The following is a 26,527-nucleotide window of genomic DNA, read 5'->3' on the forward strand; positions in this document are numbered from 1 at the left end:
TTATGAGTAACTGTATTTTATTACGTTGATCCTCTTATTTTCAACTATTGAAAACTAATTACTTATCTGAACCACTGCTAATTGTTGTCTTTATCATCTATGAGGATTATAGAAGTTGAAATTGTTTATCACGAGAAAATCTAGCAGTCTAAATCTCAAATAGAACCCATTCAGTATACCATTCAGTAGTTCTTTCTCTTTGCTTTAATTGACTAAAATCATTTTTACTTGTTATTTTAATAACATGGGGCTACGCTTGAAACAAAAACTTTGAGTGCTACTCAAACTTTTTACCGGAAAACTCGACACTGCTTTTTAGTGCAGAATGCACTATTGTGATGGTTTGGTGGGGCTGTCGTCCGCTAAACCCCTAACGCGCTAATGTGTAAACTTTTAATCACCAATTAATTAATTAATATCAATTAATTAATTATTCCTTGTGGAGGGGGTGGGGGTGGGGAGCACCTGACCGTACCCCTAGGTAAAACCTGGAGCACATCTACGTTACTTTCATATGAAGATCTCAAACGTATATATTTGTTTCAGAAAACCCTTTGCTCTCCTTGTGGTACTACTCAACGTAATTTACACCAAACGCATGCGCAGATTAGTCTACGTTGTTTTCTGGAACTATCATGAACATCGCTTGTATTGCGTGTTTGCGGTAGGCTTCCTGCAGACTTCTTGGCGCCAAGTAAAAACCGCAAATTAATTGAATTAGATTTTGAGACTTTCACAGCGCTTTCGTAATAAGGTATGCAAAAACTTGCACCGGGATTTTCGGCGTGAACACCTGATAACCAGGAAACAAATATCCTAGCTGTACTGCGTTTTAAAAAACCTGTCGAAAAATATGTTTTTTGATTAGATTTGTTTCTTTAGTTTTTGAGCATCGTCTTTCGTGCAGTCTAAACCGTAACTTAATTAAATTAAACAAATTTCATCGATGCCGCCGTAAAACAAACAAAAAACAAAAGTTTCAGGTTATCGCATTTTCAAGGAAGACAAAAGTATTTTGTTACAAACGAACAAAAGTGTCGTGTTACGTTTGCAAAGATTAGCGTAAGGAACACCTGGGAAAGAATACAAGTAGCCTGTGAACAGTTTTTCCGAAAGTAAAATAAAGCAAATAAACACGAACATATATAAAACATCATACTTTCAATTGTTCCATATTGCATTCTGCACTTACCAAATCATCGAGGTTTTTTATCAAATGCTATTATAGTTACGCACTTTCCCCAATAGATCGAGAGTTAATCGTATCAGAATTTCTAATTAGTTCCACTAACTTAATTTTGCTACTATTTTGTGAGACTACTTTCAATCAGATGCAAAAATCAGCTCAGCTCCTTTCAAGTAAGTATCAGACAGTTGTCTTTCATCACTGCTTTGTGTTGAGAAAGCACTGCATGGAATCATCAAGGGCTTCAAACCATGGAGTGTGATGAATTGGAGACTTGGTTCCAGTGAACTTGCTTGCATAGCTTTGATCTCGGTACGTCAGGATGTTATCCCGCTTGTGTTTCTCCCAAACGTGGAATTCTTCAGCGGTGTCCAAGTCGTAGCCGTAATTCGCTTCCTTGGCGATGTCAACTAGGAAGTCAGTCTGGAAATCGATGTCATCGTCACAGCCCTTCAGTTCCTTCATTCTGGAACGAAAACAAAAAAATAAGTGAGGTTGAGAGAGTGGTGCTGCATGGTGAAGTCCGGTGTAATAAAATAAATAAATAAATAAATGGGAATTTTTAGTAATATTTCCACAGAGTGGCTTTTTATCCACTGTTCCCAGGTCGAATTGGAATTTAAAAGTGTTGGTTTTCGTGGAGGGAGGAAAACCGGAGAACCCGGAGAAAAACCCTTGGGGCAAGGACGAGAACCAACAACAAACTCGACCCATAAATGACGACGGGTCCAGGTCACCACATTAGTTGGAAGGCGAACGCTGTCACCGGGGGAGCCAATGTCAAGGAGCCAATGACTCAGACATATCAGTACCGGAGCTTATCTGTAGCATGAAGCTTCCATCTTAAGCTATTTTAAAAGTGTGTTGCCACTCCTCCTGTTTGGGAGTCAATCACAGGTTACCCTCAGCATTGCCCCGATAACTGGTCGGTATCCATTTATACTCCCGGGTGAAAAGTGGTACTGTGCGCGTAAAGCGCCTTGCCCAAGAAGAATACTCAAACCTTGGCCACTCGATCCGGAAGTAAATACATTTACCATTAGGCCACCGTGCTGCCCAAGAACTTGAGTCGACACATACATTGTAAGTGTCATGATGTGATGATGTGAAAGTAAGGCGTGATTTGCAATGTACAAAATTGCCTCCTTATCGATAAAAGAATATCTGACTTGTGACGACCCTGGGCATGAGAAATACTTACCTTGCAACCCATGTTTTCCAATCCTTTTCCATGGTTTCTTTATCGGGCAGTTTGATTTCTCCAGTGATGTAATTTACGGTCCACTTCGCTTGTGCGTCAAACAGGGTGTAGGAGTAGTACTGATCCTGCATCCCAATGTACAACAGCTTGTTGTTTCCAGCCTGGGTCCAGAGGGTGCACTTGTAGAGCCCCGGAGGGTACAGGATATTGGTACTCTTTAGACACAGTCTTTCTTCAAGGAAGGGGAAGTAGAAGAGGTACCCCGTGCACAGAATGATGGCATCCACGTCGTCTTTGGAGCCATCTTTGAAATGGACGGTGTTTCCTTCGATCTTGGTGAGCAGTGGTTTCTCTGTTATCTGAGCGGGCCACTTGAAGCCCATTGGCCTCGTCTTGTAGGTGCAAATGATCTTCTTAGCGCCATACTTGAGGCTTTGCATAGCGATGTCCTCCGCGGAGTAGCTGGAGCCCACCACGAGAAGTGTCTGGTCCTTGAACTGACTGGCATTACGGAAGTCGTGGGAGTGCATGACCCGACCAGGGAATTGCTCTATTCCAGGAAAGCAAGGTAGATTCGGGACAGAAAAATGCCCAGTGGCCACAATGAGGTAGTCAAACTTCTGGACGGGAAGGTCTCGGTCCTCGTCAAGGTTTTTCGCAACCACTGAAAAATCGTCAGTGGAATCATTGTAGGTCACCTGACGGACAACATGGTTGAAGCGAATCCAAGGACGAAGATCACCTTTGGACCAACGACCTGAGAAAGAGAAACTCTACTTAGCTTTCTATGGCAACATGTGTTTGTTTAAGTTTTATCATCGTGCTTGCTGCTTGCTGCCTTGAGAACACCGTTTAACACGATACCGGGGACGGTTTTTCGCGTAACTTTTGACTCGGCAACAGGTTGCGAGATTTTGAACCCCAGTCAAAAACTCGCAACGTGTTGCCAACGTTGTTGCGCGAAAAAGCGTTACTGCAAGTTGTCCCGTGTACTGAACACAACCTTAAAAGAAGACACTTCTCTCGCCGCACGTTTATTGAATACCTCGTTCGAGAAATTCAGCAATCCTATTTATCGTTACAAACTTGTCATTCGCAATCCATTTTAATCTTGTCATTCTTAAAGGGACTGTGTCACGGATTTTAGCCAAATTTAGGCATGGAAAATGACCATCAAATTCGGTGAAATATAAAAAAACCTCTTAAAACAGTGAAGGAACATTTCAATAACACAGCAAATGCAAAAGAAGGTACGGATGGCCAAAAGTGACGAAGATTGAAACGGATTGCGATATGAATTTTTGAAATATTGTTGGGCTCAGCTGAACAGTTTTCAAACTTTATCTCGTTTTCTTGTGTCTTTACATTATGACGCCCGGCGGGAGACACCTTTGCCTACAATGAAGCTATGGTTTTGCCACTTAGTTCCACCGAGGTAATTTCTTGGCAAACATAAAGTTTCGTAGCAAGTATTTGGCAAAACTAATAAACCTAACTCAGCCGTGACACAGTCCCTTTAACCATCCTTGTTTATTTTAGGTTTAAAATTACGTCTTTGGCAGTTTTTTACCTTATAAAATTATCATTTTGAGGTTTTTCTTTAAATTAAAAGCAACTTTATACGTCTGAGAAAATGACATAGAATATCGAGATACAGCCCCTTCAAATAACTAAGAAATAAACTGCCATTGTTGTTTCGAGCAAATGTTTTACCTTGGGACAAAAGAGTGCCCATGTGACCTTGAAAGTCCACTTTGAAAAATACTGACCTTTCAGATAATCATACAGGACCTCCCTGGGAGGGTAAGATGGTATTGCTTTCTTGTAATGATCTTCAAAAGTGTAGTCCGGATACTCTAGACATTCCTTTGGACCATTGGACCACAGGCCTCGGTACATACTTCCATGCACAGACTCGCCATGTTGATCGATACCTTAAAAAATGCAGGGTCGATTTTAATAAGTACTTAACACTCAAGCCTGGTTTTCACTAGCGACGCAAGCACAAGCGCATTGCAAGCAAAACCACAAGCGCATTGCATTTGTGCTTAAGCTTGCCGCAAGCACAAGCACAAGGGTCAAAATTTGTCCTTTTTGCGTGATCGCGCTTGTGCTTGCGTCGCTAGTGAAAACCAGGCTTCAGTTTCTCAAGAATTAACTGATATTAACTTCTACTTATTTTAGTCTGATTTAGAATTTAAAACGTATTACTATATTTCCATTATATTTTTCTTAGTTAGACTGCTCACATTAAATGACTTTAAGTTTGACTCTGGGGGTGAAAGGTTAAGTCTTCATTCAAGCCTAGTGGCCCATCAGACATTTGCCACTTGTTTTGCATAAAGTGATTATGGGCATTTCGGTCTATTTCTACTCCGCCTGGATGGGATGCTAAACCATCCAGCATTTAAGAGGGCGTCCGTGTTACAGCGGATAAGGCACTTTTCGGACCTTCACCGATTTCCCTGATTTTTTCAGTGAAAGTCGACAATTATATCCCAGTAACAAATATCACATTTATTTGGATCAATTCGATATTTTATATTTTTTGCGAGGCGATTTTCAAAGTCACCTCAAAACCATGCATTTCGCCATTGGAGACTCCGTAAACTTGCTATAAATGACGGTCGCTGCCAAAACTTTATTACTCAATTCAACGAGCTGATTATTTTACATATTGAAGTTTCATCTTCCCTCGATAGTGTAGAGGTTTAATAATTGAAATCTATTTAAGTCTCGTTAAGTGATGATTTTTTTAATTTAACTCCCAACAAACTCCGGAATGTGCAAAGCGTGACATGCCTGTAGTTGAAAGCCATTTTCTCGAATGTGGGACCTGATCTAGAATCGTGTCTATTGTAACTTAAAAGTACTAACACCATAGTAGAAAAGTATCAAATAAAATTTGTGGGCACTCTTTACTGCGCGCCGTACAGAGCTCCACGAATTTCCCAAATATTCGCCATTTTGATCCAAAACAAAGAAAACGCTTGAGCGACCGATAAACCAATTCCAGAACCGTTAATGTTTGGAGATGTGTTAAATACTGCTAGAAGTCAGACTGTAAATGTAAAATATTTTTCTTTCGCAGTTCCAACCGTTTTAGCCGATTTCTCGGTATTTTCAACGCTCACAGCAATAAATATATCACTTGCGATCAATTATGCAAATTTCGGCATAAGCCCGTGTTGTCACGGAACATCTGTATACCGCAAACAATTTGCCTAAAAACGTTTTCCAAAGCAATTATTTCCTTCTTACCTGGCCGGGCGATAAGATTCTTTACCCTTCTATGTTAAAGCTTTCTTTTTGTTTTTGGCTGTAGAGAAGCTGTTTTCATTTCCCACGCTGCGATAAAACAGTGTTTGTTTTGCCGCAAGACTGACTTGTTCATTTCAGTCTAATTCAATTAAAGCCTTATTTGTCAAATCCCTGTCAGCCCTTTTTTTGTTTTTCTCTTTGCAAAACCTTTAAAAAACATTGTAAGCTTCTGAGGATGTTTTTTCATACCCGAAAGGGTTTTTATTTGCTTGGCTTTTTTTCGGAGGGATTTATTCGAAAAAATTACATCCCAGTCTGGTCTTGTGGAAACAAGGGAAATCCCTGATTTGCGTCGCACAAGTTTTGTTTGAACAGTGTTTTGTGAAAACTATCGGACTCCAATGAGGCAAAGCAAGTGCTACAATTATCTTATAAACATTTAAAGTCTTTGAAGCATTGTAGACATAAAATACAAATAATTGGGATAACTCAATGTTTGTTTTTGCAAACTTACTTGTTTGTTTCAATGTAATTCAATTTAAACCGACCAATAAATGTCCGCGATTTTGTCTAATTTCGAGAAAATCCTTGCGCGTCCTTTCTGCACGAAATGGCAGCTATTGCATCCAATTGCTCTCTTCACAAGATATTACAGACTCCGTGTGGATCTAGTAGGAATGAGGAGAGCCATGTGTTGCTCTCTGAGTGCAACTCGGATATTTCAGCTCATTAATTTTGTCGAGCTGCCACTTATCGAAATGCGGCGATGTTACGGAAGCCGAACTAATCTTGTCGAGAGCGTGACGTTACCAACGGCTGTGTAGTAGACTGAGTGCGGGCTTGACCATTACAAGGTGTGGTCGATGCTATTTTTTTTTTTTTTTTTCAAAAAAGCGTTAACACTATCCCGCTAAATTTGAGTGAAATATATCCCCCCAGGGGGGGGGGGGGTTACTTTAAAAAAATTTATACGGGAAAGCTTCGCCCGAGCTCTAACCCCTGCCCTTTTATAAACGATTTTGACAGAAATCGTTCCCCTTTTGTATACCTTTTACTGAAAAAAGGTACCCCTTTCATATACCTGAAAGACATGGTATAGACTTAAGACACGACGTTTTCTTGTATATTGTCTAATAAACGTCCACTCTCAAATAAACGAACAACCTCGTATCTAGTAAGTCTATAGACGCCTAGTGTCTAATAGACGCCCCCCCCAAAAAAAAAAAATAAATAAATAAATAAATAAAATAAAAAAAGATGAATCGCCTCATAAACCAGGGAAACGCTCCACAGCGTAACATCACTCGGACATCGAAAAGGCAAACAATGCCAACATGGTTGACCCTAATGGCGCTGAAGACATCAGCATCGAACTATGAACGTAACTACCAACAAGGCAAGAGACGAGCAGAACGATCGCTTATTTGGCAGAGAAAAATCGCTGACCAAGAGCCAAGTGCAGGGCTTCTTTTCCCGCCGTGCAGCGGCTAGACGAAGAAAGCAGGAACCAGAAAAAATCGACCTGAGTCCCAGGGAGCTATTGCTTGAGGAAGAAGTTGATAGACAACAACTTGTTGAAGAGGTAGTAAACGAACTGAGGCCGCAGCACCCACTGTCGTACGACGCATTTAACCTATGCGAGTGTGTGAGAGAACATAAACTGGACAAATTTAACGTACCAATGCTCAAAGAAATCTTGCGCCATTTTGAGGTCCAATTCAAATCGAAAGACAAAAAGAAAGACCTGATTGAACAACTAAGGTTGTTCAAGATTGAAAAAGAATGAATATAAAGGGATAAACAAGTCACTAACCTTGCAAAGAAACATTCATTAGCACATAAGGTTAAACGTAGTAAATGCCGTTAATATTACGATCCTCTTTTCACGAAAAACAGTTTTCTGTTATTGCCCCCGCAGGGCTTTCGCCCAGAGACGAAAGCCCGAGGAGGCATTCATTGTAGCTTACGCGTATATATAGAGAATATACTTACAGTCCGAAAATACGGTATGTATACCAGAAAAAATCTCGATTTGCTCGAACAAGGCCGCAAGGAATCTCTGAGTAATGATAATGTTTTGCCGCAAGGGATTCCTGGGTAATGATGAAGTAAAGGCAGAAAATGCCCGAAGAAGTTATGGGTATTATGATGTCACGATAACAGGGGGTAGCGGTAAATAAAAATCCCTATCTTGGGTAGAACGGTATTAAAAAGACTGACGCGCGTTTTGGCATTTGTCACACGTTGATTACTCCGATGTTTGGCTTACGCGTGTTCACAGATTTGTTCGAGCGGTTTCTCCGCTTTGGTTGTGTTTAATTTAGTGATATTTGAACCAGTTGTTAGTAATACGTCGAAAGATTTCGAGCAATCGGTTTCGTGTTCTTGGCTAAGTGTGTTCCAAGAGCTGGTTCAAGCGTTAAGGTTTGCTCTCGGGGGTAATTCGTTTAGCTAACAAACTGTCAGATTATTTGATCCAAAAAGTGGTTTGAATAAGGAGCAAAAATTGTTTTCTCGAATCTTTGAATGTGCCATATTTTGTTACTCGTGGAATTTTTAGGCTTTTTGAACTGGAAATCATTGTAAGTTTAATAATTGTGAATGTTATAAGCCCGGGATCATAATGTGTTATGTGTTATTTCCGCTAGGTGTTATTTCCGACTTGAACTTGTGAATATTTTTGGGACGCAATGGTGTCACACAACAAGAAATTCCGCAGCAAACAGATCAAACAATGTATTGACGTACATGGCACAGTAAAAAAGAAGCCTAATTTTAAAGGCGACAAAAAGACTCCACTAATCCTAGATTATTGCTGTAAAACAAATTATAAACAAGAACATTGAGAAGCTTGAGAAGCTCAAAATCGGGCGCTTTGCCTTGAAAGGCAGGGTTCAGTACAGCAGAAACCACGAAGCAGTTACTTTAGTAGCACTCAGTCCGACTGTGTTTGTGTAAGTCACAGGGCTTGCATGAGCTGTATTAGTGTGCATAATGTAATATCTAGAACGTTGTCGAGATTGCATTATTACTTAATGACATGATGGTTTCAATTTATAAATGTATTTCACACAATACAAATAAACGATTGAAGTAGACGACTAGAAAATGTAAAGTTTTAAGACTTAGCAAAGTGCAGTGTATTGGTAATACTGTAAGGTGCGGTTTCACCTGAAGGTCTTGTGCTTTTCGGTATTTTCCAGGCATTGCACTTTGATGGGACAGTACTACAACTGTTTACCGGGGAACTACTATTGTCAAGAAAATGATCACAACTTGTTGATGAATGATTGAACATTTGTTTCATACCATTACTGTAATAGCAATTGATGAAGGCTTTTAGTCCTGAACCAAAGTATAAGGACTGGGAAATACTGAAACCCATTATCAGCCACCTTAAACGGAAATATCTTGTTGGTGTTTCAAGGAATCCAAGGAAACTTCACTCATCCCATGTATCTATGTATTGCGGTATTTTGTAATTTTTTGAGTGATTTTTGGGGATGTTTGGCAGGTGATAGTTTTTTTTAAAAGAATTAGTAAAATTTAGACAACTAAGAAATATTGAAAATTTAATGTGAATTTAACATTGGAATTTGAAGTTAGAAATTGGCAAACGGACACCAAACAGTCCCGTGACATCCTGGAGTGTTTTTGCATGGGGGTCAACTGTGTGATGATGTTTCCATTTTTTTCTTCAATCCCACTGATAAAAAACTGTTGTTGGTGTTATGTTGGTGTTATCACATGTCAAGCCTTTAACAAGGTATGAAAGAACACAAGGATTTAAATTATTCTGGTGCTCAATTTTTGCGTAACTAAAATTAATGTTACTCAAATTCCTGATGGATTCTGTCTTAAACTGTTACGAGCTTAGTATTTCCAAATTATTGCATGTCAATGTAAGGCAAGACAAGACATGCCTTGGTTCTTATGTAATTCTCTTAAAAACACATAAGATATTGACTATAATTTTGTCTGTGCTATGGCAATTCACAGTGGGGTGGTCTTGATGTGTCTTTAACTTGTAGACTGGACTGGACTAGTAAAACGCGGACTAGTAAAACGCGGACTTGTAAAACGCCTCTAGACACTTCGAATTCCTTGGCCACAATCATCTTACGGCTCTCTTCAATACATAATGTCTCAAAAAAACAGTAACCTCAGAAAGAAGTCAGAAGCAAATAAGGTCGAAAGACCGAATTTGAACATATAACGGCAAATATTCTAATGTCACGAACGTAGGAGTCGTGTAGGTCCGTCACCTTTATTTACCACATACTGCCCCCAAATTAAAACAGTACCCTCAGAAAAAAGTCAGAAGCAAATAAGGTCGAAAGACCGAATTTAAACATTTAACGGCAAATATTCTAATGTCACGAACGTAGGAGTCGTGTAGGCCCGTCACCTTTATTTACCATTGACTGTTGATTTCTGGACGGGCCCCGTTCTACCTCGTGCGAGCAATACAAACGACTGCACTAAACAGACGTCAAGTAGTGGAAAGAAAGAAACATATGCACACAACTCATAGCATCAATCCCGTTGTTTTAGTAGGGGTTTGCAGAACGAACATGTGCTATACTGCAAAAACATCTCCACGCTAAAACAGACCATAGAGTGCTCAAAAAAGCTAGAAATATGCCGTCGAAGAAACACACAAGAGCTTCAAACACAAATTGTTTCGCTCGCTAAACCGTTTAGTTTTATCCGATTTACAAGCGCTTGTTTTACAAGTCCGCGTTCTACAAGTCCGTGCTTAACAAGCCCTCGTTTTACAAGTCCGCGTTTTACAAGTCCGCGTTTTACTAGTCCTCGTTTTACAAGTCCGCGTTTTACTAGTCCGCGTGTTACTAGTCCGCCTTTTACAAGTCCGCGTTTTACCTGAGTCCGCGTTTTACTAGTCCGCGTTTTACAAGTCCGCGTTTTACCAGTCCGCGTTATACTAGTCCGCGTTTTACAAGTCCGCGTTTTACTAGTCCACGTTTTACTAGTCCAGTCCAGTCCTCGAAATACAGTATGCCAAAACTCCCCGCCCTCTAAAGATAAGTCCTTGACGGTTCTTGTCGTTTTTCGGTGCCTATTCATCTTCGGCATCTTTCTCATCCACCTCTCGTTCTGTCCTGTGTCTGTCATCACACGAAAGAAAAGCTGATTCTCAAAAAATCTGCCACAAAAGGAAATTGACAAAAACAATATGAAAACCATATATCGAAAGTTTCTTATTCTAAAATTTTATCATACGTCTTAATTCAGAGCTACAAAGAAGTTCCTCCTTTTGAGTTATTGATACTGTTCTTACAGTACCTCTTTCCACTAGCGAAATTTTACAAAATTCCTTCGCGGCGAAAAGGTAGCGCGAATCCAGAACAGACTCCAATCGAGAGTGGGTTAATTCTAGATTACTATTAATTAACTATTACAACATTCATTTTTAAAATAGTTTCCCAAGCCGACTAAGCTAACTAAACGTCGAGTGTATCTTTCAGTAAACAAAACATGCCGTTATGACGCCGGAAATCCAGCTCACGCATACTATAGGCCGTTCCGAGGTTGCGCAGGGGACTGGGGCGAGTTTTTAATTTTAAGCAATCGATAATCTGACTCCATCACATAAAAGAACTTGGTGAGATTGGTCATTTGACCAAGTTTGACGCTTTAAGGATGAACAGAGACGAAGTTATGGGTCTTGAAACATGGTTAAAAATCCATACAAACGTCTCTAATTGTAAGCCAGCGTCCCCAAAACCATATAAACTCTTAAAATTTTTATCAATTTTGTGACAGCTGTAAAATCCTGCCAAAGACCCATTATTTGAAAGAAACTAAGATGAAAAACACTATGTTTGCCCATTTTTAAGAGTATCACAAAAATCATAAAAAATTTAAGAGTTTATATGGTTTTGGGGGACGCTGGCTTACAATTAGAGACGTTTGTATGGATTTTTAACCATGTTTCAAGGTCCATAACTTCGTTTCTGTTCATCTTGAAAGTATCAAACTTGGTCAAATGACCAATCTCACCGTGATCTTTCATGTGGTGGTGTCAGATTATCGATTACTTAAGATTTGAAACTCGCCCCAGTCCCCTGCGCAACCTCGGAACGGCCAATACCCCGTGACTCACGCAAACCTCCGACTTACGTGCTACTACAGTCATTCCTTTCTAAACATTTTTTTTGACCACCACCGTACCTTTCTACCCAAAAAACTCATGAAACCGCCCGGTTTTAACCTGTTTTAACCTTTCAAAAATTAGAGCGTTCGAAACTAAATAAGATCCGTAATCACAAACAACATACAGCCGTTTACCAGCACTCTTTAAAACTCCTGAAACCCTTCAAAATCAGGCAAAATAAATCTTTGAAATAACCTTTATCAATGTTTCTTATTTTTTATTCAGTTCTATAAAATGCCTTTCATACACTACTGTCAAACAAAAATTTCAATTTCCTCAAAGTTTCAAGACAAAAGAATAACAAATATTTCGTGCACAATGTAATTTGATTAAGCCAATATTATCACGTCTAAAAATACTTCAAGCAATTCAGTGAAAACCCGTTTTTTTTTTTTCGTATCAACGAAAACCACTTTCGAATAATCAATACATGAAAATAACAATAAGATCAAAAGGAAGAAAGGAACCTTTCTAATTATTTGAAGACTTTCAAAGCCGTGATATTATGCATCCAATCCGCGATAAAATTAATGACAACAAAATCCAAGTTCTCATTTTGAAGTCCATTTTTTTCAGTTGATACCTTTATCCAACTTGTGAAAAATTCCATTCAAGTTCCTATTAATACTGTACATTCCCAATGTTTTGCTCAGGTCTTCAGAAGCGTCTTACTAACCAAATCTAAAATAATTCCAAAACATGCTGTACAAACATTCTACTCTTTGTGACAAACGACTTGACGACCAATTGTTCAGAAATGAAAATCGACACAGTTCTTGCTAAATAAAAAAAAAGTTTTACGGCGGAGTCAGGCTCAAAAAATATACCGCAAGATCACACCCCCATTCATAGTCAGAAACCAGCAAACCATCTAGTTTGCCAAAAAAAACACTGCGTGACATCAATGACGTTACCTTTTTCATTTACAAAAATAACTTTAACTTGTCAAAGTAAGTGCAATTTCACAATGGTGAATATCAGTACAGTATGGGGCCCAGTTCTCGGCCGGGTCCAGTTCTCGGCCACTTTGTGTTTAACGCGTTTTTTCACACTCCAGTTGAATCAAAAGAAAAAGGTATTTCCTTCAAACGATAGACTGATTCATGTGCTTTAAGTATCTTGAGTTTGATCGTTCAATTCGATATAGAAAGCTCACACGTCGAGTTTACGCGGAGATAGGTGAATTTGCATTCCCGACAAATTTGTTTGTTTACGGCTCCTTAAAATTCATGGATGTAGTTAAATTCGTATTTTATCCAAAAGCCCCCACCATACGAGCTAATTTTTGGCATGTGAAACGTAGAATAATTCAGCTTTCTGCTTTAGTTAACTTTTCGTTGAACCGTTGTATTTTTTGGTCTTAATTTACTTCGAAATTTTTTCTTGCGACGTTTGCGTATTTGCCAGTTCTCGGCCACCCTGCTCGCTATCACAGCTTAGCGCTTGGTTTTTAATATAATTTCATCTGCTGCTGCCAGAATGAAAGAAATAAATGTTTTAAAAATAAAGTTCAATCTTATCTCTAAGTTTTGAGCTGACTCTTGTCTTGTCTATTTATATTTCTACAACACCTAAATCTTTCAAGACCTTTTCACTGCAAAATAAACCATCTAAATGCACGGGTCACACAATGCGGTTTTGCCAGAACCTGCACATAGGCAACTAGGCGCGTTAAAATCCTTCTTTTCTAAAGTAAAACAAAGCTTCATAAAAATAATTTGGGATCGATATAGTATAAATAGGTTTACAGAGTGATTTTATGGATGTGAAAATTAATTGAGCATTTTTTTACAGATAATTACGCACAAGCTTTTTAGTGGCCGAGAACTGGGCCAAGGTGGCCGAGAACTGGGCCCACAAATGGAGCTTTTATTTTTATTATTGCTCGGGCAAATTAATTTTTGACCGGTCGATAGCTTTACACCAAAAAGCTGAATAATGTAGCTAGCTCTGGGAGAAATTTCAAGTTCCTGCGGTTCTTCTGAGGTAAGAAATACAAGTTTACGTCAAAAGTGGCCGAGAACTGGGCCAAGGTGGCAGAGAACTGGGCCCACAAATGGAGCTTTTATTTTTATTATTGCTCGGGCAAATTAATTTTTGACCGGTCGATAGCTTTACACCAAAAAGCTGAATAATGTAGCTAGCTCTGGGAGAAATTTCAAGTTCCTGCGGTTCTTCTGAGGTAAGAAATACAAGTTTACGTCAAAAGTGGCCGAGAACTGGGCCCCATACTGTACTTTGCCCCGTATGCTTTTTTCTCTGTCCTTCCGCCGAAGCAAAAAAACACAACCTGATTACACATTAACCCAAAAGTCGACCAAGTGTGCCTGCAACGATTTCCTGTCAAAACTAAAATGAAAACCATTGCGGTATGCGTCACCCGTAGCGGTTTTGTAGCAACCCCAAGCTATCCCCGTCTTTTTGGCCGACAGGAGACTATGCTCTAGGACGACCAAAGGGTAAATTATAAATCGGCCACGCCCGATTAAAAAGGCGGGGCAGCTTTATAGTGAGAACTATTACTAGTCACGACTTGATGAGTTAATGGACAACTGTATAAATGCGGGTTCTTTCATATTTGTTATATTCATGTTGTCAAAAAAAACATATTTCGTAGCAGGGCTCGCGACTCCCTTCAATTACCGATAGCAATAGAATACGAAATGCACATTTGTGTTACATATTTGTTTTCTTGTTTTAGAGACAATTTAATGCCCCGCCCACTAATTATGACAGATAAATTAATGGCCACCATCTTATTAAAATCAAACCAATACAATGACTTCCAATTATAAAGCCCCGACTGTTAGTGTTTTTACTTTTATGTCTCGAATACTTCAGAGACTTTTGATGTTCATCAAATATATAACTTTTTATTACTGTTTGTTTACGAGAAAGGGCTAGAAGGGGGTAAAATGAGAAATAGGATTGGGCAAATTGTTGCTGGGAAAATGGAATTTGGGTCACTGGGACTGGGAATCACAAGTAAAAACCAATAGATAGAACTGGGATTTGGATTTAAAAAATTCGGAAAAACAATAGGCTAGGGCTTTACCCTAATCCCCACCCCCCCCCCCCCCCCCCTCGCCTCCCTTTATCAAGAACCTGTATGAAATTTGCGAGTCTTGACAAGACAAGGAGCGTATTCGACACCCTTGACAGCAAATCAGCAAGTTTCAACTCAATACAAGAAGGGCATTTTTTGGAACGTGAATTTTCTTGAAAAAGTCCCCTCGAAAAGGCCAAGCGACGAAAACAAAAACCCGGGTTTTGACAAACTAGGCAGCCTGGCCGGTTTTAATTAAATTAGACTGAAACGAACAAGTCAGTCTTGCGGCAAAACAAACACTGTTTCATCGCAGCGTGGGAAGCTTCTCTACAGCCAAAAACAAAAAGAAAGCTTTAACATAGAAGGGTAAAGAATCTTATCGCCCGGCCAGGTAAGAAGGAAATAATTGCTTTGGAAAACGTTTTTAGGCAAATTGTTGCGGTATACAGATGTTCCGTGACACACGGGCTTATGCCGAAATTTGCATATTGATCGAAGTGATATATTTATTGCTGTGAGCGTTGAAAATACCGAGAAATTGCCTAAAACGGTTGGAACTGCGAAAGAAAAATATTTTACATTTACAGTCTGACTTCTAGCAGTATTTAACACATCTCCAAACATTAACGGTTCTGGAATTGGTTTATCGGTCGCTCAAGCGTTTTCTTTGTTTTGGATCAAAATGGCGAATATTTGGGAAATTCGTGGAGCTCTGTACGGCGCGCAGTAAAGAGTGCCCACAAATTTTATTTGATACTTTTCTACTATGGTGTTAGTACTTTTAAGTTACAATAGACACGATTCTAGATCAGGTCCCACATTCGAGAAAATGGCTTTCAACTACAGGCATGTCACGCTTTGCACATTCCGGAGTTTGTTGGGAGTTAAATTAAAAAAATCATCACTTAACGAGACTTAAATAGATTTCAATTATTAAACCTCTACACTATCGAGGGAAGATGAAACTTCAATATGTAAAATAATCAGCTCGTTGAATTGAGTAATAAAGTTTTGGCAGCGACCGTCATTTATAGCAAGTTTACGGAGTCTCCAATGGCGAATTGCATGGTTTTGAGGTGACTTTGAAAATCGCCTCGCAAAAAATATAAAATATCGAATTGATCCAAATAAATGTGATATTTGTTACTGGGATATAATTGTCGACTTTCACTGAAAAAATCAGGGAAATCGGTGAAGGTCCGAAAAGTGCCTTATCCGCTGTAACACGGACGCCCTCTTAATTCGCCTGTACCCATTTATACACCTGAGCGGAAAGTGGAACTGTGAGAGTAAAGTGCCTTGCCAAGAACGCAACACAATGACCCCGACCACGTCTCGAACCCGCGTCTCGAACCCTCGAACCCGCGTCTGAGGTACATTATATGCAGGGTTTGCGTCTTAACTTGGGTTTGAATAACGGACACTTTGTACTTATTGTTTCTTAGAATTCATCAAGAAAGAGAAAGACCCACACTCCCTCTTAATTTTTTTATGATTGGCTTAATACCCGATTCCCTCTATAGCGCGCGCCTGCAGGGAATCACGGTAGTTGTATTCATCAAAACCTGCGCGAGACTCAGCCACGTGCATCGTTGCTAAGTCTCGCGCTTGGTTTGATGAATACAACTACCGTGATTCCTGCAGGCGCGCGCTATAGAGGGAATCGGGTATTCGTCAACCAGTTAAACTTCAGTTTTTGTCGCGGATATACAATGGCTTTGAAGCTTCTCACCAGTCTCCCAGGAGTATTTCCAAAGTCCGCCCCAATCATTTTGCTTGTCAAAACACACAATTTCTGGAATTTGTTTTCCTTGAGCTTTCAGTTGATGGAAGTGATATAACACTGACATGCCACTAGGACCAGCACCTATCACACAGACACGTTTTCCAGCTACTTCAGACATCTTTGGGTTTTAGAATTGTTCACCTGATCGGGAGAAAAAAACAGAACTGACATTCAAATTTACTTTTCAATTTTTTGACGGCATTTAGTAATGAGGGTGCCTGCGTTACTTTCTGAGACAATCAGTAATGACGTGACGTGACGTTCCTTAAACTACGACGCATGACCTATCGAGCCGTTCTTTGGGAGGAGCGTTGCGTGACATTCCAAAAACGGCTGCGAGGGAGACAAAGAACATATTGGCGCGTCAAACAAACGTTTCCATGGTAACCACGCTTTGACAGACTTGAGAAGGCCGCGGAAATCGAGCCCAGGTTAAACTCTGGGTTGTTATGATATTTTGCAACCTTTCTTTTTAACATCTTCACAGTTTAAGCAATCTTTTGTGATTTTCTGCATTTCAGAATCATGCTGTTTAGAAGATTTTCTGACATCCAAGATGGCGGAATTCGAGATTTGTGACGGGGAGGTTTTGTTTATTTTGTTTAAAACTGGGATATGAGGTTCTACGTTCATATTATGACGTTCTGTGTTCTCTTGCATAACTACTGTAGTTCTTTTTCACTACACGCGACCAGCGATGAACTTTGGGGTCAGGATTAGCGATGTAAGACTTGAATCAACCTTTGTGATTACGAAATCGACTGACAAACCCTTGAATGTGCTTCACAGAAAGACGATTGTGTCGTAACTTATTTTTTGAGACTGCGGACAGAATAACATACACCTCAGACTGTTGTTATGTCTACGCCTTTTTTATTATTCTCAGGTAAAGTTTTTTTTTTTAAGTTGACAACCTGCAACGATTTTTCCTAGGCAGAATATAAATTTTAGAACATTTTACAGAGCTAGAGGCTCGGATGTTCTTGAAGAAACATCCGACGCAATTTAGTATTAAGCAATAGTAGTATTTCTCAATCGCAAAATCTTGGCCAGCCAATATTGTCATTACTTTTACAATCAGTTTGACCTTTTTTAGCTGAATTTTTGTCATAGTGCCAAACAAAGTAACGCTAACACAGAACTGAACGGAAGGCTTCAAATCATGACCCGCCGACACTGGCTATTTTCGGCGTTTTCAGCTTTGATTACAACAGAGCTTGCATTCTGCACGAATGTCTGTTAAACGTCTGTGCCCGGCAAGATTTAAGATTGATGTGGGTGAGGAACATAAATTCAACCGATGCAGAGTGAGACACTAGTCCAGTCTTTGGCACCTCTGTTTTCTTTGGCTTCTTGTAAACAGTAGGACCCTTTCATTTGTGGGCAGCCATCTATTGTTTTAAAGTAGTATGGGTAGTAGGTCAACCGATTAATTTACTGGATTACACGTGTTTCCCTGAATGGGCCGCGAATATAACGTGGCATTCTCGACGTATACGAGCAATCTTTACGTATTAATTTTGATATTTGAGCCAAATTTTATACATCCGAAAATAAAAAGAAGTAAACTGTATGCACACATATACATATATGTAAGCGCGGACGCTCTCCCAACTCGGTAAAAGTAGGGGGTGTGGCTGAAGATTTCTCACGCTGTATTTTGGTCCGACAGAAGAGGTTTTGAAACGTTACAATGCGAGCCCGAAACTCAAAGAATATTTGTCGGATTTTTCCAAATTTTTGGAGTCTAAGATTGATTTACCTATGTCCAACAAAAACTGGCAAATAGTTGGATAGAAAAATTTCCGTGCGTCTACTCGTGTTCTTTTGGGTGAGTCAGATTACCATCAGTACAAATCGCCCTTCGAATTAGTTGAACTTTGCAGAGGTGATTTATAAAACTTTCGCGTAGAGGACAATTCGCTGTTTCAGGCGCATATACGATATTCTTATTTATAAAATTTTAAATAAATTGGGTTACGGTTTACGGTCTCTGCAATGTTTTCTGGACGCGCTTCATAGACAGCCGTAACGGTCGTGAAGATACATTGTATACGGAAGTTTGACCTCCGCGAGTTTTGTCACGATAAATCGAGCTTGGTACTTTCATCCCGATCTTTACGGCAAACTCTACCTACACTGAGAAGCAAAATCACTGAAATCCTGAAATAGTACGCTTCTTCGACATTATTTTCTGCCTTCTGCAAGACAAAATTCCCCTTTGATTTTGTCATTTTTGTCAAAAATGGTTCAGATTGCAATAACAAATTTGTGACACGAAACGCGAAAGTTTGGAGCACATTTATCTGACTAGATAAAGTCTCTTCCACAGTGGAACTGTATGTAAGAATTACATGTTTTCCACACAAACCAATCTCTTGGAATCATGAATTAAGAGGTCGATTACAAAAATTTAAAATTTGTAAACGGATACTACAATAATTACGAGCACCCCGGGCCTTAGTTTAAGAACATTGGAGCATTTTACGCCTGATGAAGAAGGACCAAAAGTGTTTCAGCAGAAAAGCAAACAAATTTATTTTGTTTGACCGGAAATAGGTTCCGCCTCAAACTGAACTGTGAGCATTCTTCGTTTTAATTTGCATAGCGACATGGGGCGGGCCCTCACTTGTGCCGAGAGAGGTTAGATCTCAATACTGAACTGAATGTTGAAAGTAACCTGCATCGGCTCGCGAACAAATCTGGGAAGACCCTTTGGTGATCAAGATCCTAAAACTACAAAGTTAACTCTTGTGGCTCAGGTGTAAACAAAGATGACAAAAAACGATTGATGGTGTAAAACTTACCTCACAAGGCTCAGAGAAGTCCAATTTAACTGCAAGAGTCCAATTCCTACCGCACGGAACAGGTTTGACGCCGAACAAAGCGTTATTCGATCCTGTGTACGCCTTTGTTGAAATCCCATCCTCGGGTTATCTTAAGAAAAAGGGCGGGGGGGGGGGGGGGCACCAACAAGTGCTCTCGAGCTCTCTGCAAATTAGCTTGAAATGGCCGTTCTTTAACCTTATTTGAAGGGGGAGGGGTCTCCTCCGCAGGGACTCCCGAGGGGTTCTTATATGGTGGGTATTTCGGGATGAAAACTTACAGCTTTATTTGTACTTCTCCGCATCACTGGCAACATCTTGAGTATCCCCTCCCCCCCGGGGCACAGGTGGCTTGATGGACCGACTTCTGTCTTGAGGCTTTTATGAAAGTGTCAGTCCACCAGAAAGTCCCAATCGAAAAAGATTATTTGTGGTTTGGTTTGCATTGTTTCGCAATAGGGTGAAGCGTTATCATTCTCGAGAACAATAGTTTCGTGTAAACTCTGACCGGTGACCCGAATTTAATCCTCGAAGTGATCTAAGGCTGGTGTATCTATACTATTCTCGGTCAATTCCACCTTTTTGTGATATAGCACGACAACCACAAATTGAATCAAATGCATGTTTTCGTGTCGCTTTTACCTTCTTGCAAAGTCTCTAACGACATTGTATTCATATTGTTTCAAAAAAGGAAGTTTTCTTTCTTGGAACAGTTCCCAAAACCTCAACAAGTTGTTTCGTGTCTTTTATCTACGAGTCAAGATTTGTTTTGACTGACAATAACTGAACGCCTTAGGCTTTGTGATCTCTTTCGATTGCTGCACGGTAAAAAACATACCTGACAACTATAAAGTTTCTTGAAACAGCTTTCCAGACTAACAAGAGCTTAATTGCCAGCTTTATACTTCTCTAGCAAACAAAAACTTTTTTGAGTGCCTGTACATATGCTTTCTGGATGTAAGCTTACAAGTGTAAGAAGTAGTAGCTGTTTTTATTCGCCTAAGCATGTCTATAAAAAATCGGTTTTCAATTGCCGACTCTTAGACTTGTGCCTTTGTTAAACTGAGGAAATCCAGAAACCTCGATTTTTTTTTGCGTACGCCGTAAGAACTCTGGAACCGAGGTGAATGAAATGAAATTCTCAACCATGTTACCTTTGTTTGTAGGTTGTATTCTGTCCAACCATAACCTCGTGTTTTCTATCCAAATTATGAAGAGTACCATTAAAAACCAAAGTAATTACAAATCCCAGTCACAAAAAAGCAAACAACACAATCAACCAACGAGAACTCGAAGCAAACACACAGAACCGGTGCTAAGCGCGGGAAAAAAGCACGTGACCAGGTGGTGATTGGTTTTATTTTGAATCTGATTGGTTGAGTAGGTGGCGCGAATTTTAAACCAATCACAGAGCATAGTACAAAATTGAAGCAATTTTGAAATCTTTTGACACTCAAGTGAAACCCGCTCTGTATGCCTCTTGCTTACTAACTTCTGATCTTCATCTTCTCAAAGTCAACTCAAAACTCACAAAGTCTATCTCGTTACATTTCACAGACACAAGATTTCAAAACAACGAAGCAGCAACAACTTTACACCTTTTTATTCGTCAAGGAGCTGAATGAAAATGAAGTTCACGGCTTGAAGTTTGCATTGCATGGTTGTCGGCGTGCAAAAATTTTTTTGGGATCACTTTCTTGGGGAGCTTGGAAACCAGGCTTAATTTGGAAGCCGAGCCTTCTCATCACAATATGCTCGTTTACAGACAATAGCGAAATTTTCACAGAATATGCACTCAAAGGTTCTTTCAAACTTCTTGAGAGTATCAAATGTTTGTTTAGAAATGTCAAGCGATTCCAAAAATTATTTTGGTTTTCTAGTTGACGAAATATCCGAACTTCGGTATACCACAAAATCGTTATGATCTCGACAAGCTCATATTGTGACCAGAATGCTCGGCTACCAAATCAAGCCTGGTTTCCAAGCTCCCCAAGAAAGTGATCCCCAAACAATTTTTTGCTGTCGGCGTGAAACAGAGAGCGCGGTGCTTGATGGTTACATACACCGCGCGCGGTCTGGGGATGAGGTTAAAAACATCAATATTGCATTTGGTTTAATTCAAGTTATCTGTAAGCTTCGATCTGCGAATAATACGGACGCCTTAAGAGTTAAGAAAAACCTTGAACATGCCAACCATGCCATTATGCTATGCGAATGTTACAAAAATAGGAATTTGTTAAAACAACACGGTGCGTACAGACACTTCTGGTACAGAATAAGTTTGTTTCCGAGTTATAAGCAACACATGTAGTACACATGTCGACCAAAGGAAAGATAACGTGATAAAGTTTGTCACTTCTGGCTAAGGAGCAATTGCTAATTTGCACAAAGCGACTGTTGTTATTGTAGGCTGGTAACCGAGTGTTATACTGTGCATGAATCTGGAGATCCATTTGGAATAAGATCAATTGTAAAACTACAAACCTTACGCTAGTAGCTGTTCTATGTACACGAAAAATTATTGTTAAGTTGTTTTACCTTTTGGGCAATCCTTAAGTTCGCCTTTCTGTAAGAAGGGGCGGGCGGACTCGGTTTAAAGTACACTAAGCTAACTCTGTGTCAGTAAGGATATGCAGCACTCGAATTCGCATATATCTTGTGCCCAAAAATAAACAGGGCCCATACAAGCAGGCACAATATCATTTACCATTCTTATGTAAACGCTTTTTATTATTCCTCCCCTATCAAATATGACCGCCACGCAAAACTTTGGTGTTTTGTGTTTTATCACGTAACCTGGTAAAAATAGTTATGACAAAAGAAAAGCAATGCGGATGGCAGTATGAAACGGCTACTGTTATCTCAATAACTGGCCACACCGACGTGACAAAATACATATGACGTAATAACTTCTTGAGAACCAGCCTAATATCCAGTTACTATTATTGTAATCTCGTTGTTATTCTAATATCAGTGACAAAATAGTTCTTGCAACTGTTAAGCCAGTGCAGCAATAGCCGATTCTCGCGTAACAAAAAATGCATTGCAATTGAAAAAAAACATCACACCTAGCGTAATGTTACGGACAGAGATCATTTTCTCAGACAATCACATTACAAAATTTGCAGAGCAAAAAGGAAAAAGTTCACGGGCTTTGGCACTAAAAAAGAAATTGTTATATGTAAAATATGGTTCTTGACAACTAGCACCTGCATATTCACATTCTCGAGAGGCACCAAAATACAAAGTATGTGTAAAGAGATTTGAAATAGAACACACGATCTTCTGACAGGTATGACCACGGAGCCTGCGTTGCAGACGAACTTAACCCCGGTATATACAGCTAATCCGAGAAAGGTTGTCGGAAAAAAGCACAAAAGTGCACGCGGCAAGACCGAAAGGTAGTATGGGTAGAAGTAGAGAGCTACTGCACGTGCTGAATACTAATAAGATGGCGACATGACAAACGCACAAAACGCGAATTTGCACGTTTTCTTTCTTCAGACATGTGGAAGCAAGATACTTTTGGCCCCCTGAATTTTAGAAGAATTTCCAAACCTCAAAGTCACGCGACAGTAAAAGTAAAGCTACAGAAAAAGGCCTCTAGAGAGGAAAAATAAAACCTTCACGTGCAAAAATACAAACTTGTACATTACCTCTAGGCTAATATGCAAAATTCAAGTGAAAACCCAGACCACCTTTCGGTCTTGTCGCGTGCATTTTTCCCCTTTTTTCGACAACCTATCAGGAATTAGCTGTATATAGGACTATAACGGGGTTTAGGTCGTCTGCAACGCAGGTTAACCACCACCCCGTCAGTTCCAACTGAAGACTCCCCCACCCCAGCCCCGTCCGGAACCAGATTCCAGCGACCTGAAAATACTTTGCTAAAACTCCTTCGTTTCAACCAAGGAAACGATTCTAGCTAAATTGAATTCCGTCATGATCCTTCATTGCTCGCTTGTAACGCTCGCTCTCCCTTTGCTCTTTAGCCTGAACTTTTTTTAGCGTATCTAGTCTCGCCCGGTCTTGAGTTTTGGTCATCACGCTTCCCTGACGCTGAATTTGGACCCGACAAAACATTTCCGCATACTTTGGGCCATACCCGGCCAAAAACCTCGGTGTAGAGAAGGCAAAAAATTAAAACGCCATCTTAGGCTGTAAGAAGTGTTGGTGCTATATTCTAAAAACGTCTTTATTTGATGCTCGAGTCTAAATACCCCTAACTTAGAACACATCGCGGAAAGGCCGAATTTGCGCTAGATTGTGTTACTAGACTAGAAAGCATCCACTTGATTTGAATGCTATTGTTTTATCTTAAACACGCGAAGGAGTTCGCTGAAGACGAAGCCGGTATTTTACAAAGAAATGCACTGAGACACTTTTTAATTTATTAAAAAACGATAGAACAAATCAAACGTGCAGTTATTTCCTCCAACGCAGTAAAGGTAGGAACTACAATTACAATGCCAGGCGTGCCGAGAAGCTTAGAGACAACGGATAATTAATTCATCTCGAAGGAGTCTGAATCTCCCAGACGAATTGCCCGTCTCTAATGTGAAAACGGCCACTCCAAACACCGAATGCACAAGCTAGGCTACGATCGCCGGAAAATGTGGCGAACGGGATGGAGTGAATCAAGTAAAGGTCGGTAGCTCTGCAGTTTGCAGCCTGTACTCAATTTAGACTGGCCGTGAAAACTTATTAGTAAGACTCTTTGTGAGTCACGCAAGACCGAAGCACATAATTGTAGCCCTCAATATAATACAATATACGAAGAAATGCATTTGTGAAAATCGAATTGGACAAGGTTTCGTTATTAAGTGTTCGCTCTTCTAAAAAATATAAAAATTTCAATAGAACCGTGACATAGAGGAGAAAACCGATTATGTAAATCGGGCGTTGGTGTTCATTTGCTCGATCAAAACAGCAATCTTGCATACAAATTGAACTAATTCGCTATGATTGACAAATATAAAAACAAAATAGAACAATGGAAATGGTCAGGTTTTCAAGTAAACTGAAAACTAAAAGTTCTTAGGCTAATTGTCGAGTGCTATTTGAGGGTAAATCGTTTGTACTTACCAAGTCCTACCAAGCCTTACGCCCAACACGACGACAGGATCAAAGAATGAAACTGGGTTTCAGCTGTCATGTAACGCCAGAAAGTTTATTTGTTCCCAGGCTCCTGGAGGTCTTGCCTCGATCGCGTCTTTTTCAATGGAATAAAGTTTTACTGTTTATAAACATTGCTGGACTTGCTAATTTCATTGCTCCCCTTTATATTCAAGGTATCGACCACTTTCAGTACATCAACAGAGTTGAACGAAGCTGTATTTATTTTTATCCTTCGAAGCGCTGCAAAGGAAAACGGTTTTTACAACGCAACCAGGCAAAAATGGTTAATCCTTATAAAACAGGATCTTTTGCGATAACCCCATTAGTCCACTCTCTCTTCCGCGCGCCCTTTACAGAGGTTGGACCCAGGCGCGAGAAGAGAGTCCAGGATAACTTGCATGCGCATGCGCCAGTTTTTCCCCAAACCATTGCAGCACTTTTGAAACCGCGCGCCCACAGATGACGAGTTCAACTACGCGACCGTTTACTAAAGCATGTCATGATCACCGCGAATAACTTTAAAAAAGTCTAGCTCTAGCTTACCAAAGTATATGCTCAAAGCTAACGGTCAAAACACAAATCGCTATCCGTCAACTTTTTCTGGTAATTTGTTCCTGTTCATTGAAGGGGCACACGGAAGAGAGAGTTATATAACCCCATTTGAAAAAAATGGCTTGCCAAGAATGAATATCAATTTCAATTTCTACAGCGCAAGCTAAGAACATCTAAAATGTGTCGTACAATTACAAGCGTGGAACCACATTAACCCTAAAGAAAAAACGGTTAGGCATAAGGATGGATGTGTTTTAGGGTGTCGGTCAGGCGGCCAGGGAACTTATCTTTTGGTAAGGCAAGGGTAGTCTGGACGCAAACGATATAAACTCCTAAGCAAGACCGGCATTTGGTCCAAGTAAGAAGTTATAAGCATTGATCACGTTAAAACTATGCCGGGGTATATAGCTGATCATAGCTGTCTGTGATTAGCGTAGTTTAAGTTCTTGAAAGTTGTCCTTTCCGAGATAACGTTATAAAATCTTCATCAGTAGTTCACAGTCCTCCCAGCGTTAGTCAGAAAGCTTTTACATCACGCATGTGCGGCTATTCCTCTAAAGCACTGGCTAAACGGTAACACAAGTGGACGCAAGTAGTTGCAAGTTCAACTTGCGTACAGACTTGCATGCGTTGGGTGACCAAACGGACAGGCAAGTTTAGTCGGCGCAAGTGCACGTAAGTTTGCAAAAATCATTTAAAATTTTACGAGGTGCAATTCAGTATTTGAGGTAAACTGCAAAAAATGCGTTAACTTGCGATGGGTAGCCAAACGGTGAAAAAAATACGTTAACTAAAGTGCAAATTTGATCGCGACCAACGTAAACGCAACTAACGCAAGTATATGAAAGTTAACGCAAGTATACGCAAGTCCAGGCCAAACGGAGACGCAAGTGGACGCAAGTTTTCAACTGGCGTCAATTTGCGTTGCCGTTTGGTCAGGACTTAACGGCTGGTGAAAAACAAATGTTTTTTTTTTACCCTCGGTAAATGTAAACTCATAAAAAGTGCGGCCGGTCTAGTCTCAGTAGTCTGAGGTAGCAGGTTGAAAAGTTTAGGGCCATAAATAACTATTTTTCCTGACGGTTTTTTTTTTTCACTTTTACGCAGCTGATTTTTATTAGGGTTTTAGAAGACCATATCCGACCATATCCAACGATTTCCGAGGACGTTCCGAACATCTCCAGATAGGCTCCGAACATTTCCAGGTCCCAGTCCCAGCATGTGTTTTTACTAAACTTTACTAAACACAACCTCGTCGCAAGTACTTTGTCCTTCTAAAATCAGAGAACTCGGGAGAAATTCCGTCATTTACATGTACTTCTCTTTCGGCTTAGAGTTCTTCGAAGTGAACATATCTTTAGAAAATGTGTC

The 26,527-nt window shown here is 40.0% G+C and overlaps 1 protein-coding gene across 4 annotated transcripts; it reads right to left on the minus strand.

Annotated features, from left to right (window-relative positions):
- LOC144632160 (trimethylamine monooxygenase-like) lies at nt 1–24,667 on the minus strand. Of its 4 annotated transcripts, none has more exons than XM_078490769.1 (6): nt 24,572–24,667; nt 16,608–16,802; nt 4,157–4,321; nt 2,388–3,144; nt 1,193–1,652; nt 1–301 (listed from the first exon to the last, which is right to left on the minus strand). In XM_078490769.1, the coding sequence occupies exons 2-5, from the start codon at nt 16,777–16,779 to the stop codon at nt 1,385–1,387; spliced, it is 1,362 nt and encodes a 453-aa protein (XP_078346895.1). In that variant the 5' UTR covers nt 16,780–16,802; nt 24,572–24,667; the 3' UTR covers nt 1–301; nt 1,193–1,384. The 4 variants fall into 4 exon arrangements, with proteins under 4 accessions (XP_078346895.1, XP_078346901.1, XP_078346909.1 ...); XM_078490775.1 differs by lacking the exon at nt 24,572–24,667 and adding an exon at nt 22,025–22,169; XM_078490783.1 differs by lacking the exon at nt 24,572–24,667 and adding an exon at nt 19,469–19,621 and having other exon boundaries at nt 1–280.
- Between the last annotated feature and the right edge of the window lie 1,860 nt (nt 24,668–26,527).

Source organism: Oculina patagonica, chromosome 1 (genome assembly GCF_052425735.1).
Source record: "Oculina patagonica isolate OP01 chromosome 1, crgOcupat, whole genome shotgun sequence".
Lineage (NCBI taxonomy): Eukaryota > Metazoa > Cnidaria > Anthozoa > Scleractinia > Oculinidae > Oculina > Oculina patagonica.

What these genes read in the sequence shown, in the direction of transcription:
- LOC144632160 (XM_078490769.1), bottom strand. Translation starts at nt 16,779, where the DNA reads ATGTCTGAAGTAGCTGGAAAACGTGTCTGTGTGATAGGTGCTGGTCCT. An exon ending in CCTGTATGATTATCTGAAAG is followed by an intron (nt 3,145 to 4,156) that starts GTCAGTATTTTT and finishes TCTCTTTCTCAG; the next exon opens with GTCGTTGGTCCAAAGGTGAT. An exon ending in TGGAAAACATGGGTTGCAAG is followed by an intron (nt 1,653 to 2,387) that starts GTAAGTATTTCT and finishes TTTTCGTTCCAG; the next exon opens with AATGAAGGAACTGAAGGGCT.